The 18834-nt window shown below is 46.1% G+C and overlaps 1 protein-coding gene across 3 annotated transcripts in view; it reads left to right on the forward strand.

Annotated features, from left to right (window-relative positions):
• Window positions 1–18834, forward strand: part of DNM1 (dynamin 1) — a 69859-nt gene that overhangs the window by 39032 nt on the left and 11993 nt on the right. For all 3 annotated transcript variants that reach the window (XM_056505257.1, XM_056505258.1, XM_056505259.1), the window contains exons 14-16: window positions 2140–2253; window positions 16854–16963; window positions 17572–17683. In XM_056505257.1, coding sequence (XP_056361232.1) covers window positions 2140–2253; window positions 16854–16963; window positions 17572–17683 — 336 coding nt within the window. The remainder of the gene's footprint in view (window positions 1–2139; window positions 2254–16853; window positions 16964–17571; window positions 17684–18834) is intronic.

Raw genomic sequence — 18834 nt, forward strand, 5'->3', positions numbered from 1 at the left:
ACACTAGGTCTGAACTGTTACAGAATTATCCTTTCTAGTTGTCTTTCCCATGAGTGGTATCTGCTTTCTGAAAAGAGATTTCAAGACAGTTCATGGACTCTTCTTCTGAAAAACTTCACTGGAAATGTATAAATCTCTGTACAGGGAGATGGAGGGTGATGATAGCCATGGTTGCAGTGGGTATGTATCCAGACATACCCATGGGAGAAGGCAGCAGTGGAGGGGAGGACTTCTCTTAATTCTCCAGGAACTGTAAGGAGTGTACACAGAATTAAAGAGAGACTAATGACACTTTGTCCCAGATTTGCTGGGGACATGGCAAGCTATCTTGGCTAGGAGATCTTGGAAACAAAGCCTTACAAGCAGCTCCCTAGAGAATGGAAGCAAATGCTTTTGCTTAGTCTTTTTAAAAGACATTCGCTCCTGACATCCATCTTCTTCATAACAGAATGTTTGGCCACCTCTCCCTGGACATGACATTGCAGAGTGTTTCAGATTGTTGGCAGGCAGGTGTTCTCAGCAGGTTGGGCTGGCCAGCCAGCCATTTTGGAGCAGCTGTAGGGAATCCCGTCCTCTGCAGTCCCTTACAGTAGAGCTGAGCGTAGAAGAGTGCAAAGGGCAGACTCCAGATCTACCTGTAAAGTGCTTTTGCTTTCCTGTTAGCAGATTTATTTTGGGATGGGGGTTGCTTGTGTTAACACCTGGGGTAAAAGATTTGGTACCAGCCTCCAATTTATTTTATTTTATTTTTGAGCCTCTCTTCTCCTGCTCCAGCTTTCCTGGTAATAATTTCTCCTCTCTTTGCTCCTCTCCTGCTCTCTGCTCTGCTGCTGTTGCTATGGTTCCCCTTTGCAGGATGAGATCCTGGTGAGTAGAAGGCCACTCAGCAGGGTGTGCTAATGAACATTAATGTTGCATCTGGGAAGGCAAAACCAGGACGTAAACACATTATTCCCTCTGCTACAGAATGGGGAGAGGAGGGCAGCTGGCATTAGACACAGATGAAGCTGAAATGAGGTGGAGATGTAGTATGTTGAGGAGGAATTCAGAACTGCGGGCACATCTTTTGAGTGGGTGGAGATAAAAAGCAGCAATCCAAGGATGTGTAGTTCTGTTCCAGTGCCCCCTCCTGTTCACACGGAGAGTAGGACTAGATTGAGCTTATAAGGCAGGAGATGAAGATCTGAGGCTCCTACGTTTGCTTTTACAGAGTAAATTGCCAATTAAATGATCGTATACCTCCAGGGCAGCTAACCTGGCAGGCCAGCTGGGTAGGTTGCTCACACAATGCAGCCTGCTAATACACAGTGCAGTCTCATGGTTTTTCAATGCCAGGAAGTTTTCAGCAAGCATATCCACACAACAAGGTACAAATAATGCACACAGATGTTTCTGGATGTGAATAGTACGGTAATAGTAAAAGCTAATGCCTTGAAGCTGATACATACCTGTATTTGATTATGGCACATGTGGAGTTCTAAACTAGCACTTGATGAGTAGGAGTCCCCTAGAGAGTAATAGCCTGGCTTCTTTACAGACTAAACTGCTAGAAACTTGTCTTGCATTGGATTAATATGACTTCCCAAATACCTGGGTATACTAAAGTCCAGGGTACTAATTCCAGATGCACCATTTTGTTCTGTTATCCTTAGTGACTTTTTTTACTAAGCTCAGTTCTTTCTGGGGTGCTTGGCCATGTTCTGAACTAGTTCTCCCTATCGTGAGTTGAATGAAGTGAAGCACTCCACATCTGCAGTGTGCTGAAAGGTGTGCTGGTGTTCTGGTTTTCTCTAGGTGTGGCCTTTTCTGGGTGTTTTGCTGTGATTTGGTGCTTGTAGGTTGTGCCAGTGTCCAAGGCACTCCTGATTTAGTTTTTTCTGTATCTCTTTCCTCTTGGCTGAGGGTGTAATGCACAGCACTGCCAGGTTCCTTCCTGCCTCCTTTTTATGCTCTTCCTGGCCCTTTTGGGGCAAGGACCTTCACTGGCCAGTTGAATGGGGGGCTCTTCTGGCAGCAGCAGAGAGCACCATGTTCCTTGTCTTTCCATACTGCTCTGCATGCAGGGATACCCTTGGATCTCTCCTCTGTCATCTAAGGCCAGGAAGGTCCTTGTTAATGCTCACTGCTTCCACCCCTCAGGTGATCCGGAAAGGCTGGCTCACCATCAACAACATTGGGATCATGAAGGGTGGCTCCAAGGAGTATTGGTTTGTCCTGACAGCAGAGAACCTCTCCTGGTACAAGGATGATGAGGTGAGTAGCTCAACTCTGCTGCTTGAGTCTTAAGCATCTGATGAGGACAAGCACTTCACATCACTGAGTATTACAGATGTATCTTCTGAGTGCTGTCTGCAGCTTGTGACAAGCTGAAACTATCCATGGGCCAGGCTCCCCCTGGCCTCAGTACTGCTGAGCATTTCTGAATCGATGTGAATGTTGCTTGTTTGACGCACAAGGAGTAATATTATGCTTGAAGTTCTGGCTCAGTGGAAAGTTGACAGGCACGTGGAATGAATTTGACCTTTATTCATTTTGCTGTGGCAGCTGTGATCGTCAAGGGTGTGATGGGTTAGTTCCAAGATTTGGACTTTTAGGCATTTATGAGGCAGCAGTGAGTTTTCTGAAGGCGCGTGGCAGTGATTTCATGCATCTCCTGGTTACAAGAAAAAAGCTTTCTCAGAGCAAAGCAACAGGAACTATGGACCTGAAGCTCCAGCTCAGGTGCTGGCTCCTTCTCACTTTGTGTAAATTACTTAATCTCTCCCAGGTCCAGCTCTTAAACATGCAGAGTAGGAATGTGTTTTTATTGATTCTATATTGAACATGTGTATTATATTTAAAATTGTTGGAGTTGTAAATGGTCAGAGTTCTGCTGACCAAGAGTATAGTGATGTGTGGAATATCACTGATAGGAACATGGACCTACTCTGTAGAGTTGCTTGATAATTTTGAATATTAGCAATTCTGGCAACATGCTATGATGTGTTTCTGCTTCAGTGGGAATTGTTATAAGCAGACAGAATCAAGATTCTGTTCAGCTGAAGTCACTGTCAACAGTGTCTTGCTTCCTATGCAAGACAAAGGTAGATAATTGTCCTTTTTGATTACTTTGGAAAGAGAGAGAATAGCTGGATGGTTCTGGTAAGAATGTGATTGAAAGGTTTAGTCCCTTCAGTGTGCTAGGAGATGAAAAATGTCTGGTATGATGTAGTCACAAGCTCTGAGTTATCAGTTTCTGATAGCAAATGAAGAAACTTCTCTGCCTCTTATTGTGGTTTGTGTCCTTCAGGTGTTCTGAGGCACTCAGTATTGTGTCTGGGAGCTGCATCCAGGCCTGGCTTCTTGTCTAGTTGCTATCAGTGGGCCTGTTTCCTTCTCAGCAGGTAGAAATGATGACAAATACAGTGATGAATCAGCCTCTAAATATTGCTTTCTGTATGGAGATGGCTGCTGTGCTGCTGTGGATGAGCAGGCAGCAGTTTCCTAATTAAAGAACAAGGAATTGAAATGGCTTTTGCTAAATCAGTGTGCTGCGGCCCGAGGCTCGGGGAGAAAACACACCAAAACGATGTGGGGATAAACCTCCGATTTATTGATTTCATACAGCAGTTTATATATTGTTATATATATTATAGTTATATTTATATATTGTTATATGGTTGTTCATTGGTAATACCGCACCACGTTCGTACCCGTTGTATATCTCCTACAAGCTTCCGTACATCATTGACAGTACGGATTTGGGATGTCAGTTGTAATTTATTTGGCCTTATTCGGTTTTCTGTTACATGCATACCTAGGTACACCCATGGTGATTTTCGTTGGACTTCTCCTCAGCGATGGTTAAGCCATACACTGATAGGGCTGCATACAGGCTCTCTTCATGATTCTTGGGTAACGGACATTTAAATGCGATTAGCAGATCATCCATATAGTGATAAAGCGGGTATTCGGGATGCTTTTCTCGCCAAGGTCTCAAGGCCAAATCCACAAACCATTGACAAATGGTGGGAGAGTTTTTCATGCCTTGGGGTAACACTGTCCATTCATACCTTTTGCTAGGCTCTGCGTTGTTAACTTGTGGAACTGTAAAGGCAAACTTTTCCATGACTTCTTCATGTAGTGGAATCGAGAAGAAGCAATCCTTTAAATCAATAATGAACAGGTGGTAATTGCTTGGTAAAGCAGCCAGGGATGGCAACCCTGGTTGTAAGGCTCCCATGTCCTTCATAACGGCATTGACCTGTCGGAGGTCATGTAGAAATTGCCACTTCCCTGACTTCTTCTTGATAACAAATACTGGGGTATTCAAGGACTTGTTGAAGGTCGAATATGTCCTTGCTTTAGTTGTTGGGACATCAATTCCTGCAAGGCCTCAATCTTCTCTTTAAGTGGCGGCCACTGGGGTACCTAGACTGGGTTTTTTGTTAGCCATTTGAGTGGAATCACTGGGGGGCCTTGTCTCCCAGTGGCCGCCCTGCAAAAGGCGATGTTTGTATAATCAATCCCCATTGTGAGAGGAGGTCATGGCCTGCGATCCATAGCGTGGTGTCCATCACAAAAGGTTGAGTAGTGGCAGTGTTTCCTTCTGGGTCTGTAAAGCGGTATTGATTTTTTGCCTGATATGTTTGTGCTTGCCCTCCTATTCCTGCTAACTGTCCAGGAAAACGAATTAACGGCTAGTGGAGAGGCCAATGCGCGCGTGGGATAATTGTGACATCTGATCTGGTATCAAGCAGCATGATAATTGGTTCCAAATTCTGTAGTTGAGCCAAGTCTTCTCCATCCCTGCTGCGGATGGTGCCTTTCACCTTCGGCCTTTCTAATGTTATTTTTTGAGTTAGTAGCACAAGATTGTCGCCCGTGCTACCAAAACCTCCATCCTGACACTCAATCTGCTGTGATTTGGATATTTGCAGAAAGAAGGGTACGAACTGTGCAACTTTGCTTCCATCAGGAATAGTCACGGGGGGTATGAAAACCTTAATCATTATTTTTATTATGCCAGTGTAGTCGGCATCAATCACCCCTGGGAGAACAAATATTCCCCGTTTGCTCATGCTTGACCTTCCAAGCAATAGGGCAGCAAGTCCATGTCCTAATGGTCCAGAAGTCTGGGAGTCAACTACATGCACCTGTTCATCATTGATAGTTACTGTTCTTGCCACGGCCAAATCGACTCCGGCGCTTCCTCCTGTAGCAGCGGCGAGGCTGTCGAGGCAGCCAGCACCTGTGGAGTCTGACGTGAGTATTTGTTGGCCGCGCCCACTCCGCGGCTGCTCCAGTTTCCCGATGCATTCATCTGTGGGGTTAACGGGGTTCCATCCTTCTTAAAGCGAGATCGGCATTCTTTTGCTTGATGTCCGAATTTTTCGTATTTTTTGCAATTTCCATTAAAGGATTGCGGACTCGATTTCTTATTCATACGTAGGGGGCAGTTTTTCTTCCAGTGTCCTGGCTGTCCACAGGCAAAGCAATTTGGTCCGTGATCCCCTTTTCCTTGTATGGGGGCCTGTTTTAAGGCTCCTGCCATGGCGGAAGCATGTATTTTGCCTTAACCTTTTCTTCTTCTATTGGGGCTCGGGCACAAGCCTCAATCAGCTGGGTGAGAGATGCTCCTGCTGGCTGCGACATAATGATTCTCCGGCAGGTAAGATTCGCATTCTGTGTGGCTGTATCCTTTAGCAGGCTCATTTTAGCATCCTCCGGTAGATTTGGTGCAGCATCAAGTCCCTCTGTCACGCGATCAACAAAAGTAATAAATGGTTCATCCGGCCCTTGAGTTATTTTCAGGTAAGGCCGCTGAGGTTTATCTATTTGAGGCATTGCAGCAAAAGCCTCTAGAGCAGCAGCTTTTGATTGTCCTAAAATTCGGGGATGCAGGGCAGCTTGCAACTGAGGATCTCGGTACTGCCCGGAGCCCATCAGTTGATCCATAGTGGCAGTACGAAGTGGATCTCTTATATCTAATTGCAAATTTTCGACCTGCTTCTCTTCCAGTATATCCCGCCACTTGGTTAGAAAAATATTGAGCGCTGTGGGCCCTAATATCAATTCCATTATTAAGCGTGTAACTCCTGGGATCAGCTCTTGGTATTTCAGCAAGCTGTTTACTTGCCGTTGTACCAGCGCATTATGCATGTCATAATTGAAAACATCTCTTTGTACTTTCATGACTATTGTTCAATCCACCGGTCTCCACTCAGGACTGTTTACTGTTGCTATTACTGGGGCTGCTATGAGGGGTCCAAATGTGAGTTCTCCACTTATTTCTGCATATCCCTGCCCTCGTTTCGAAGGGTCGAATGTTAAATCTCTAGGGGAGTCTACTTCTTGAGTACTCCCAGCACTTCTAGGCTCAGTTCCGGAGAGCCATGCCCGTACCCGGTGACCAATCCTGCCATCCTCAGGGGTACGCTTTAGTTTTTCCATCTTTTCGTGGGCTGTATTGATTCGTTTTTTTTCAGATACGGTCAACCCATGCACAGCCCCAAATTTAGACTTCAGATAATGGTGTAATGTTTCAGAGTCCATTTCACCTTTTAATGCCATTTGTATCCATTCATTCCTCCGTCTTTCCACCTGTCCAAGTAGTCTCTCTTCCCAGGAGTCGAGTTGGTTGCTGACGTTCTCCAGCCTTTCCTGTATTGCTTTAGATGCCTTCTTATAAGCCTCCTCTATTTTCTTTTTCCCAGAGCTGGGATCAATTCTACTCAACTCTTCTAAGAGCTGTTGAATTTGATTTGATAACTCTCGTACCTCCCCTGACAACCCGCTCTCCCTGATATCATTATCTCTGGGAAGGGGCACCACCGCAGGATTCACTTCCGTAGAGAGCAGCAGCGCGCTTGGTGTTGCTCCCACTGATGGTTTGTCATCAGGCACAAAAGGTGGGATAAGGTCATCAAACATGCCTTTTGAAACTGGGACAGCTATGAGCTCAGGATCCGTCTTTTTTTCATACCTCGCACACCATCAAAACTCTCACATCGTGCTGTCTTGGTCACCTCAGACTTACTGTCTCCTCCAATTTTCATGAAATCTTTTAATATCTTTGCAATCTCAGCTTCCACATTCAGTTGCTCTAATGCGAGATGCACCAACCGATAAGTTTTTGCACATTCTTTAGCCCCTTTAGTCCCTGTTTGCACACTTTCCCAGAGTTCTTTCCCTACACGTTCCCACGTAGCCAAATCAAATGCATCATTCGGGGTTGTGAAGTATCCTCTTATTCGCCCCCACAGCAATAATTCCACCAGGCTGCCTCTCTGCACCTTATACTCAGTTTTCTCCAGGACCCTTAGTAGTCCATCCACCGCAGCTTTTTCTATTGCTGATGCAGCAAGACCCATCCTGTACCAGACCGCAGTCTGCCTGACTCACCGGTCAGCTTGTGGCCACCAGCCTCTTGGGCTCCCGTCTCTCTCGGACGGCCGGGATCTCGAGCCTCGTCTCTCATCCGCCTGTGCTCCGATATGGAGGAGAGTTCTTCAGGGGTCCTGTTCATCACGTTGGGGGGCACCAGAATGCCACGGCCCGAGGCTCGGGGAGAAAACACACCAAAACGATGTGGGGATAAAGCTCCGATTTATTGACTTCATACAGCGGTTTATATATCCTTTTAGTTCTGTACATGCAGCAAGCAGCAGCTCGCTCTTGCTTGATTGGCTGAGTTCTCTCTACACGTGATGTGCACAAGCCTTTTTGCTGTATTCCTATTGGTTGTGTTATTTGCTCAATATCCTGACTTGTGGTTAGTGCTGGGTTTCTAAATCCTCTTTTTTGTGTTGGTCACTGCCAACTTCCCCATTCTTTGTCCTGTAATTATACTCTTGCCCTTTAGCCTATTTTCTGCCTTTCTTACAGTCGATCATAATAATTAATTATTCCCATTACCCCAGCATCAGTGTCTCTCTGCTGTAAGACCCCTACCCTTTGTGTTCAGAGTTGCTTGGGGAGGCTTCCCTCCCCTCTGGGTTTCATATACAGGTCGAGTGGTTATAAACATCAAGTAGTTTAATCAAAGCCAGCTGCTACATCTGTATTACAGAGATGATCAGAATTCCCTGTTCTTCCCCCAGGGAGTGGGAGGGAGGGCAGTCTGCAGTGGGGATGTATAAACTGTTGATAGATTCCAGTTGCCTGGGATGGGGATTGGACCTCCCTCCCCTCCTGAGGGAGAGCAGCCTTGGGGGTTGATAGCAACTGGAGGTCTGCACCATTTCCCCTCTGCAGAGCTGCCTAATGAAAACAGTTCCCTGCCAGCCCCTGTCCCTTAAACACAGAGAACCAGCACTGATGAGGTCTGAGCTGCCTCTGAGAAAGGAGTCTTTGTTTTCAACTGAGTGGGAGCAGGGGGGAAAGGGAAGTGTGTGTTTTATTTGCTTCCTCCTCAAGTCCAACTCCTTGATCACTGGCTGTTGTGAGGGAGAAAGGAAGCAACGTCTGCCTGGACTCAAATATTGAGTCAGGCTAAAAGTTGGTGCATTTGATGGGCAGTCTGGGGAGCCTTGAGCATGGGGGTTTCCATCCCAAACCTTAGTCTTGCATGGAGCTGACTCAATGCCCAAGAGCTGCTCACAGTGCATGGTCCTGTCAGACAGGGGATTCTTGCATGTCTGTTACAGAGCTCTCCTTCTTCAGCAGTTCGGGAGAGCTCATGTCCTCTTCAGCTCCTGAGAAATGTGTTTTTAAAGGTTGTACACCATGGTCTTTCTTTGCTTCAGCTCTGGACAGAAGGAGGAGGCTGTATCTGCCCCACCCTGCACTTTTGTGGGCTCTCTTGTCCTAGTTCCCCTGTTCTCTGGCTGCTTTCCAGAGGGAACAAGGAGGAAGCTGAATCTGCCTTTTGTGGATGGAAGTGCTGGTAGCAGAGCTGCGGGTGCTGATGGGGGAAGGATGAGGGTGGGGTGAGGGTGAAGGCTAGGCCAGCACCTCTGGGGCCAGGAAGACTGGGGACACTACCTCTCCCTGCCGTGTCCCACAAGCCAGGACCCAGTGTCTGTGGAATGAAGACATCTGGACCCCATTAGTGAAATACCAGTCTTTCCGCAGCACTGGCTTGTTTTTTTCTCTGCCTCTGAAGAAAGGAACTGAAGCTTAAAATGTCTTAAAGGGCCCAGCATTACATGTTAGCAGGGATATATGGCTGTTGATGCTCTGGAGGGGCCTGAGGGAGTGTGCTGGGGAATGGGAGGGGAAGGAAAGAGTGGGCCAGGCGGGGGTGGAAAGTTGGCTCCCCACTCTGCCTTGCTGCCAAGAGCATGTGTGTGTGCTCCTGGGCTCTCTGTTTTTCTTCCTGTCTCCTTTCAATGAGTCAAACACTGGCCCCATGGAGAGTGGCCCCACAGAAAGCTTGGCCTCCCAGGACCTGGCGACCCTTCTGAGGTACCTGCATGTCCTGAACCCTGTGGGATTGTGCTGCAGCAGTGGAAGTGGGAAGGAGAGGTGGGGAGGAGCCTGCTCTGGCTGCTGGCAGTACAGAGTGAGGTTTCCTTGCTCAGGGAGGCCATAGTATCCCAGTGGAGAAGCAGCACAGCACCAGAGCACACTGGCTGCTCAGCAAGCACCACAGTGGACATGATACAAGAATTTGCTTTGAATATTCCTCTTGCCCAGATCCCTTATGAAATGCACGGTTCCTATGATGCTGCAGGGCTTTCCTGCCTGCTGGAAAAGAGGGTCTGTGAGCTTGCAGAGAGCTGCTGGTGACAGGGACCTTGTGGGCAGGATGGAATGAGCACTGTGCTCTGTGGTTCCTGCCAGTAAAGCTCACTCCCTGCTCTGCAGGGTGACTGTTCCTGCTGGAGTGCATGTGTGCCACTGTGTGCTGGAGTGTTTGCACAGCTGGGTGGATGGATGTATCTGCAGCTTCCTTTGGGAATTTGTATGAATGTGCAGTACAGCTGGAACCTTTTGTCCTTACTCAGGTAAATCATGTACTAGAAATTGGGTCTTGTGTGAATGGGTGGCTACATTAGAAGAATGACCTTATTTGCTTGTATGAGGGTATTCACATGTTACATGCCATGTCACTGCTTTTGAGACCTGTGTTTGTACCAGGAGGGAAGGCTGCAGAGTTTTAGGTGCTTTGTATTCCTTACAGATCATGTTGATTCCTGGTGCATCAGTTGTTGAGCTTCTTTTCTGTCTTTATGCCTTCTCTTTTGCTTGAAATGTACTTCTGTCCTGGGGAAGATGTGACCTTGTTGACAGTCACTAGAGAGCTATGTATTCTGCACCTATCAGCATTTCTTACCCAATTCTAGTTTACGAATAAATACATAGTCAATAGAGATTGTCCCCCCCACTGCACACATGCACTTCCCTCTTCTCTGGCCCCTTCCACTCCCCAATCCATGTTCTTGAGGCCCAGATTAGCTGGTAGAAATCCTTTTCCTTTGCTCAGATGCCCCCAGTCATCAGAAGCTTGCTGTGATAAGTTGGCTGCTGTCAAGTTTTTCCATCTAGCTTGTTTTAAAGAACATAAGAGCAGGTATGCTCTGAGGTGGTTTCTCTCCTGCTTTCATGCTGCTCTTAGGTGTTCTCTGGAACATGCTCATTTTCTTTGTGTTCTCTGTGGAGCCTTTTCATTCATGCACTTATCTTTTTTCACAAGTGTATGTTTTCTCATCATCTTACTCAGTTTTAATCAGTCCTCATTTTTGCTTTCACTCAGTTTCTCTTCCTTCTCTGGCAGACAAATATCAAAGCAAACACAACACCCAGAGCATCCAAACCTCCAGCTTTGAATCTGTTGTGGGTTTTTCTTTGTATTATGACCAATATTCTTTACACTATGAACTCCCCTTTCTCCAGTCACCATTCTGTGCTTGAACCTGCCTTCTCAGGTAGCAAAGCACATCACAGTTGTGACTCTGACAGGCCTGTGTGTTTATTTCTGCATTTTATGGCAAAGCTTAGCATGTGAAACACAAGCCATCCTGAACACAACTACCTTGGGACAAGCACATGAAACTGAAAGAAATAAGAAAGGAATGAGAGAGACAGGAGAAATAAGAGGGTTTTGAGTAGGCAGGTGAGCAGGCAGGTAAAAGTGATGATCAGGCATGACTCCAAAGGGTTAGACCCACCCAGGCTGGGGGTGAGTGACCTCTGCATGCAGCCATCCCAGAGCCCACCCTCTCCAAGCATGTCCCTCTGCCATGCAGGTGTTGCCGTCCCCGTGCAGCACTGGCAGTGTGTGGTGTATCCCAGCACAGCCTAACCAATGTGCAGACTACTGTACAATCTCGTAGTCCTGAACAGGTAGTCTGAACACTGGGCAGACGGAGTGGAGCCTCTGCGATCTGCTCTCCGGCAATCAGCAGCTCATTAGTCCTCTCCCCTCCCTGCTTTTGGGACGGGGTTGTGCGGGGCAGAGATGGGGTGAACGAAAGTCCAAGTCCTGATTGGAAAAACATCCTCCTCTGGCAGCTGGGGGAGAAGAAATGGTGCTCTCTGCATATTTCCAATTTGGAGCAAGTTTCCAAGCGCCTTTCTCTTCCACTCCTGGTGTCAGGCTGGTACCTGGATTCCACCTGGGATATGCTGCACCTTTTTAGAAAGAGAGAAAAAAAAATTGATTACTTTAGTTTGAGGAGGAAATGCTGTGAAGTCTTGGCTGTCACCCAGGTGTGCAGAACTTGTTGCTTCATTCAACTCCTCTTCTTCCCCATGAAGCTGTGTGGGAGGATCCTCAGGCCCCATGCACCCATCTCCTGTCCTGAAGATCAGTGGGTCCAGAGCAAAGCTCAGACAGAACCAGCCTCTGCTTCCAAGCCCTCCAGAAGGTCCTTTGACAGGGTTGCAGAAGGCAACCTTTGCCAGCTGCCCTTGCAGCTCACCTCTGGCTGCTACAGGAGCAATCCACATCCCTTCTTTCTCTCCCCCCACTACGCCCTGGCATTCCTGAGCCTCCCTCCCTCTTCTGGTTTTTGCTCCCTCCCTTCTTGCTTCCCTTCTGTCCTTCTGCCTCACTTGACGTGGCAGTGGAAAGCTAACTAGACTCGAGGGAGGAGCTTGCTGGCTGCTGGGAAGGCAGAGTTTGGCAGGAAGTGAGCGGCTGACGGATGGGGTTGCGCGGGGGAAAGGAAGGTTCCCTACCCTGCATGGAAACTTGAGGAATGCTGTCGCTTTCTGTGACGCCTGGCTCTCATGTAGTGATTCCAGATGTTAGTCCCTGCCCACAAGATTTGCTCCCTCTCCCTGTGCTGCAGGGATAAAGAGGACTTTATTCATCCTTCCTTCCAGCATTCCTTCTGGTGTGGATGGTTAAGTTTTGTGACTGAAAATACGAGCACTTCTTGGTCCTATCTTGACACTGACCATGCACTGGGGAGGTGTAACCCACCCTCTCTCAGGTGTGAAACACTTTGTGTGTGTCTGTGTGTGTTGTGCCTTACCTTAGCAAAGCAGGTCAGATACTCTGGAATGGTTCATCCCTGCCCTGGCACAAGGACAGGGGCAGGGAGAAGTGCCTGGTTGTCCTTTGTGAAGGCTGGTGGGCATTGCTGTGACCTTACAAGGGTTATGATAGTCAAGTTTTGGGCACTATAGTCTCTCAAGCGACTCAGGTTTCTGCCTGCGCTTCATAAACCCCCTGATGGCTTCCTAGGGTTGCATTTGGTTGCAGGTTTAAATCTGCACGTTATTTCAGCTGATGTGAATAAAAATCTTTACTTTTGTGCAGGTGAGTAAATTGCCATTGCTGTGCTTACTAAGCCAACAGTAATGGTTGTGATTAATCATGAGTCCAGGTCTAGTGTCTACAGGGCTTTTGAACTAAATCAGCTTAAAATCTTAGGATGTGTTAAGTTAAACCAAGGCAGCTTTCTGATGTAAACAAGCCATTACAGCTCCTCTGCAGCTTGGGGGAGGAATCATTCCTATAAACTATGCTTAGAGGGGAAAAGTGATACAGGTGGGCTGTGTCTGGGAAAGATGGTCTCAAGATGTGTGTATATAGTGGGATGACCAGGGCTTCCTGTAGGAATCACATCTCAGAAATTCAGCTCTTCTACTTGCTAAGACGAGAAGCAGAAAGCAGTTGGTAACATCTTGTTTGGGGGAGTGGAATGGTTGGTTCAGCTTGAAAAGCTCAGCTCACTTGATTTCAAATATTCCAAACTGTTTTTCAGAGGCTTTTTCCTAATAATCTTTTCATGTGTGTGTATTCACGGAGTGTGTTTATTATAAATTATGATGTTAACATTTCTCCATTGGAGTAGAGTTTTATTACTGGAGTTCCCAAAATGCTGTGCATGTGTTTAGCAGAAACTATTTTACTGACACTCCAGGCATCTCTGGGGCAGGTTTGTTTACTCATAATACTTTACATCTTACAGGAGGGAAAGGAGATTAAGATGTATAAGCAGGATGAATTTCCCCTAATTTCACTCAGCCCCCGGTTAAAACAATGGCAATGGATTCTCCCATATCCAGACCCTTGTCTCTGTGCAGGAGAAGGTGTTTGTCATAACAGCTACAGGGAAACCTTTAATTAGTTTATTTATGCTTCAAATGCAAACTGAGACCTAATAATTCTGCCAATTACTTTCTTGTGCTGTGAATGCCAATTTCCAACCTTAGGGAGCCCACACATGCATCTGTCAGCTTCATTTTGCATGTATCCAAGAGCAGGAAAATTTACTTTGCTGCTGAGGCAGTCCAGGTGAATGGAGAAAATGCTTGGAGTCAGGCTGGCTTGCTGCCTGCTGAATTCTGTGAACTTCTTGTAGGTTATTACCTACAGGTTAGCAACAAATAATTCAGATGACAGTGCAGATTTTTGCTATATCTTGCCAAAACCCATATCTAGGACTTAGCCACCATGAGGAGATGTGTAGCAACAATAAAGGATGCTGGAACATCAGGCTGCAACTGCAGCATCACTTTTTCCCTGCAGTTATTGTGCTTTCCACCCCACAGCTGGAATGGTTCATGGATCCTGGTCGGCTTCCTGGCCATGTGTATTTTCTTTCCCTGGTAGATGCAAAGTACAGAGCCATATGGCTGTGTTCTGCACTGTGCTGGGGGCGGGGGAATAATCCTCTGGCACTTATCCTGCCTCTGCAAGGAGCTTGCAGTCATCTCTTTCTGCAGGTCTCCATGCAGGCTGAGACTCCTGTGAGAGCAGGAGCTGTGATGAGGGGTGGTTACCCTGTGCCTACAATATTCCCAAGCCAGTGCTGAGCACCATTTGTTTTTTACAGTCTGGGGGCCTCTGCCACTGCCCCACCTCCCCTTGGCCTCATGGCTCTACAGATTAACTCATAGCAAGAAGCACATTTTATATAACACATAGTCTGCTGCTGAGGGAGAGTTTTGCCTGATTTTTTCTTCTCCTTATTGATGAAGGGCAATATGAGCAACATAAGCCTTTTGGGATCACACTGAGGACTTTGAATATAGGATTTCACAAACTACTTTCCCATTTCGATGTGTGCTGGCTCTTCCATCTCTTCCCTCCTGACTCCAAGTCTGGAAAGCTAGAGAGAGAGAGAAGCCCTTTTCCCCTCTTGGCCAGGATGCTGCTCAGCCATAGCACACCCTGCCAGATTGCTAACATATGGGCAGAGCACTCAGCCAAAGTTTTGAGAGGCTCAGCCCTTGGCAGCTCGTTCCACACTTTCCTGTCTCTGCATTCAGGAAATGAAGTCAGATTGTTGATATAAAACAGGCTGGGTTGAAAACTGAGAAGCTGGAAAGGCTGGAGTGGAGGACTGGGAAGGGGGAGGTGTGGGGAGATGGGGAGCAGCAGGGGCTCATTGCAGCTTGCCTGGCTTGGGGGCTTCTTGTCTTGTGCCCATGTCCTCCACTTGATTGCTCTTGCTACCTCCACTTCGAGGACTGATAAGCTGTGCTGGCAGACGGATATTCTGTCTTCCCCATGGTCTGTGGCAAATCAGCATGTGAAGATAGTGCTGTCTTGATCACGTGGCAGCATTTATGTGAGAGCTTGGAAAGGGTGAAAGTTGAAACTCTGGCAAAGAGCATGTCGTTTCCATATCAGGGACACGGAATTCCCTTACTTTTTGACATTTTTTCCTGAAGAATGACACCATTGCAGAACTTCTATGGAATTATGTGGGTCTAATACAGAAGGTTTTTCTCAGACATGTTTAACATCAGCGATTTTGTTGGATGGTTTTTTGGGGGGGTAGGGAGTTTTTTGTTTGGTTTTTGTTGTTTGTTTTGTTTTGGTATTTTGGGATTTTTGTTGAGTTTTTTGGGGTGGTTTTTTTTGGGGGGGGCAGCTTAGCGGGGGTGGTTGGTGGGTTTATTTTTACTATCCCAGGGACTGTGGAGTGAATGCAGGGAGTTCCAGTTAAGCGAGGCTGCAGTGGGGATGGTCTGACTCAGCCGGGGACTCAGCACTTGGGGTTGTTCTCTTCTAGGTCACTAGTTAAGCCTAAGTCAATGTAATAATAATCCAGAGTAATAGAAAGCTGCAATTTGTTTGTGGCTGACAGAATCTGAAGTAGTCTGTGTAGCTCTGAGACCAGCATGTGGCTGACAAATATCCCATTAGCAAAACGCCTGCCCACATCTCATTAAAACTGATCAGCAGTATTAGAAAGTCCAGGGAAATTGGCTTGGAAGAATTCTCCTGTTATTATGGCCTGGCATCTTAGAGAGACAGTTTGGCAGCAACTCAAATGATCTCTTCTGTTTCCTAGGTGCTGCTTTTTGGGATATTCTCATTGCATATGATTTGTAATTAACTGGTTTGGTCTTTGGGCTATCTGAGAACTGTGAGGTGCTGGTATCCTTAGCAGACTCAAGTCAATTTAGCTGAAGCTTAAGAGGATGTTAGACTGGACTTGCCATTGTCTGGGTGTTCAAGCTCAGCAGCTTTGTCACTTGTACCTCCTTCTCTGCCCTGCCCTTCCTTCCTGGACAGCTCTTCAGGATCTTTCCTCATTGACCATCTTTGTTTTCCATCCTGTTTCCCCCAAGAGTGATTATGTTTCCAGCCAAAAAAGGTCTGCAAACACACAAAATCTCACAAGGGGACAGTCACACATGCTTGCTTTGCACATAGGAGTATGCTCTGGTTTTGGTTTAGTCTTGGATAGCTGCATTCTGCCTTTTGGAGACCAGTGTGAGGGCTCCCTCTCTTGTTGTGTTGGGGTATAATTCCCAGCTGGAATAGAATGCTCTGAACGAGGGCCTTAAACCAAATTCAGTTCTGTTTATTTGCTGTAGAGCAAGATTTGAGACTAAGCAGGGATTATAATTTCTGACTTTGTTTCTGAATACAAATGGAAAAAGTTAATTTCAAGTTTTGATGTTTTTGGTTTTTTATGAAGGTGCAGGGTTCACTATAACTAATGGAATGTAGGACTAGGACAATAATAGGATGAAGTAACAAAATCAGCAAGTCAAATTTTCTGAAGAATTAAATTTGATGTATATATGTGTGTGTATATATATATAAACCAGATCTCTAACATAATATTTAACTTCAAGGTTTATTGACACTTAAGTTCTGTATCAAACCAGTTTCTCTATTACATGGCTGGCTTTTCCTGAACCTGAATTGACCCCTTTGCTGAGAAGAGTAGGACCACAGTGCTGAGCACAGTCTGGGGAAGTTGGACATTGGTGTGCTGGTTCCTGGTCCTGGAGGAGTTAATGGGACAGGGTTGTTGGACCACATCATAAAGGCAGTTGGGAAGGACAAACTCTTGTTTCCAGATTTCCCTTTTTCACTCAGACTGAAGGAAACGGAGGACTTGGGTCTGAGAATGCCTCTCTGTTGACATGGGGCCCTGTTCCTGATGCTCTATGCTGGCAGAGCAGAGGTGCCCCTGGAGCAGGGAGTGACTTGCTCCTCATTCCCTTTTCAGGAGAAAGAGAAGAAGTACATGTTACCAGTGGATAACCTGAAACTGCGAGATGTGGAGAAGGGATTCATGTCCAGCAAGCACATCTTTGCTCTCTTCAACACTGAACAGAGGTATGCTCCCATCTCAGCACACCAAGCTGCTGGAGCTAGGGACAGGGTTTGTGTAACACAGTAGGGATGAGTGTGTTTGGATAGCTGTTCAGGAAAGATGTGAGTGTCCTTTCAGGACAGCCACTTTTGAAGGAGATGGGAGGATTTAACTTCATTCCTTCTGATCTTACAGATATGTATAATTTTCCTTTTGTTCGCCAGTGCGTGGCTTGTGGTGTGACCTTAACCCTTCAGCCTTTTGGTGTGGTTACCTTGGTCTGCCTGTGGCAATTTATAACCACAATGTTCTTGGTGAGTGATTAGGGAAAGCCATAGGACCTGGGATGGGTGGAGGAGTCCAGCAGCAAGCAGAATTGAAAAGGCAATCTTTTTTAGGCCTTGTTGAAACAGGTGATTTGTTGAACAACTTGTTTAAACAACTGATTTGAGAGCAATCAAGCTTGATTAAACAAAAATAAATTTCATTTTGCAGGGTCATCATGATTCCTAGTGACCAAGTATCTCTGTCTTAAAATGACAGGAGGATTTTCTAGTCATTGATATCTTTGTCAAATATGGGTGGATCTCTGAGTTGCAAGAGAGAGTAATAAAATGTGTTTTCCCATCAGGAATGTTTACAAGGACTACCGGCAGCTGGAGCTGGCCTGTGAGACCCAGGAGGAGGTGGATAGCTGGAAAGCTTCCTTCCTTCGTGCAGGAGTCTACCCAGAGCGTGTTGGGGTAAGTGACAGCCATAATAATGGGATAAGGAGGAGCACAGCATGTATCTTGAGAAGAATAGCTCCATCTTCTTGTGTTAAAAATAAGTCTGTAAAGGTTTTGTGTCTTTCCAGAGCTGAGTATCTTTCATAACGAAAAATGTTATGACATGTCCTGATGCTTCCATTTGGGAAGCTTGAGATAAAGTAACTGGCAGCTTCAAAGGGAAGATAAAGTAGGAAAAGAGTGCCTTGGTAAATCCCTCTAGCTGTCTTGTTTTGTGGATATTGAATTCACAATATCAGGGTGACATTTAACTGCGGTGGCTACTAACTGGTATGGTCTCCACTGAGCAAAGGCACCATTCCTTTTTGGTAACTCTGTACAGCCTTATTAGGAACTTCTGGCTTAGCAGTTGTTCTCCCTTTCCTTCCTCCAACTAATTAGGGAGGGATGTTCTTTGAATTTTTCTTTTGCTTGGTGGATACTCTAATATGCTCCTTTAGCAAGAACTCTTATCTTTTCCCTTCCCCTTGTCCCACAGCACTTATTGTCAGCATTATTTTCTGCTTTGAAAGTATCTTCTGGATAACTGTGGTATTTGTTTCTGTTCAAAGCCTTTCCTGTTCCTCTGTAAAAGGAAGCTGCTATAAATAGTTTTTCCATTAGAAAAGTGAAAATTGCTTTTCTGTTTGTATTTGTTGCTTTTAATAGCTTTCTTGCATTCGTCTTGTTACACTTGAATATTGTTGGTTTTGCCTTAAAGAATTGCCTAACAGACTGATAAGAGATTTTAAAAAGAGAGTTAGGGACTGGACTTAAATAGTGACATGACTTCAGATTAGCTTTGAACCAGACTGGGCCTCTTAACCCCCTGTGGCCACCTTTGCTGTACAAGTGGAGGGGTTTGACAGGGAACCCTGATGCCTGTCTCAAAACCCCTGTAAGGAATGGCAGTGGCCCTTGCAGGTAAGTAAGTTGTACTTTGTTGCTAATAATATGGTTTCCTTTGCAGAGCATCCCACTTTTCATTTTAGCTAGATATTTCACTTGTTCCTCTTCTAGGGTAATAGAGGTATTGATGTATTTTTAGTGGGATTGGTCTTTTGCTTGTCATTGCTATTATGGGACCTTCTCCAAATTCTGAGACCAACTAAAAGTCATTTTTTAAT

Source organism: Oenanthe melanoleuca, chromosome 17, assembly GCF_029582105.1.
Source record: "Oenanthe melanoleuca isolate GR-GAL-2019-014 chromosome 17, OMel1.0, whole genome shotgun sequence".
NCBI classification, from domain to species: Eukaryota; Metazoa; Chordata; class Aves; order Passeriformes; family Muscicapidae; genus Oenanthe; species Oenanthe melanoleuca.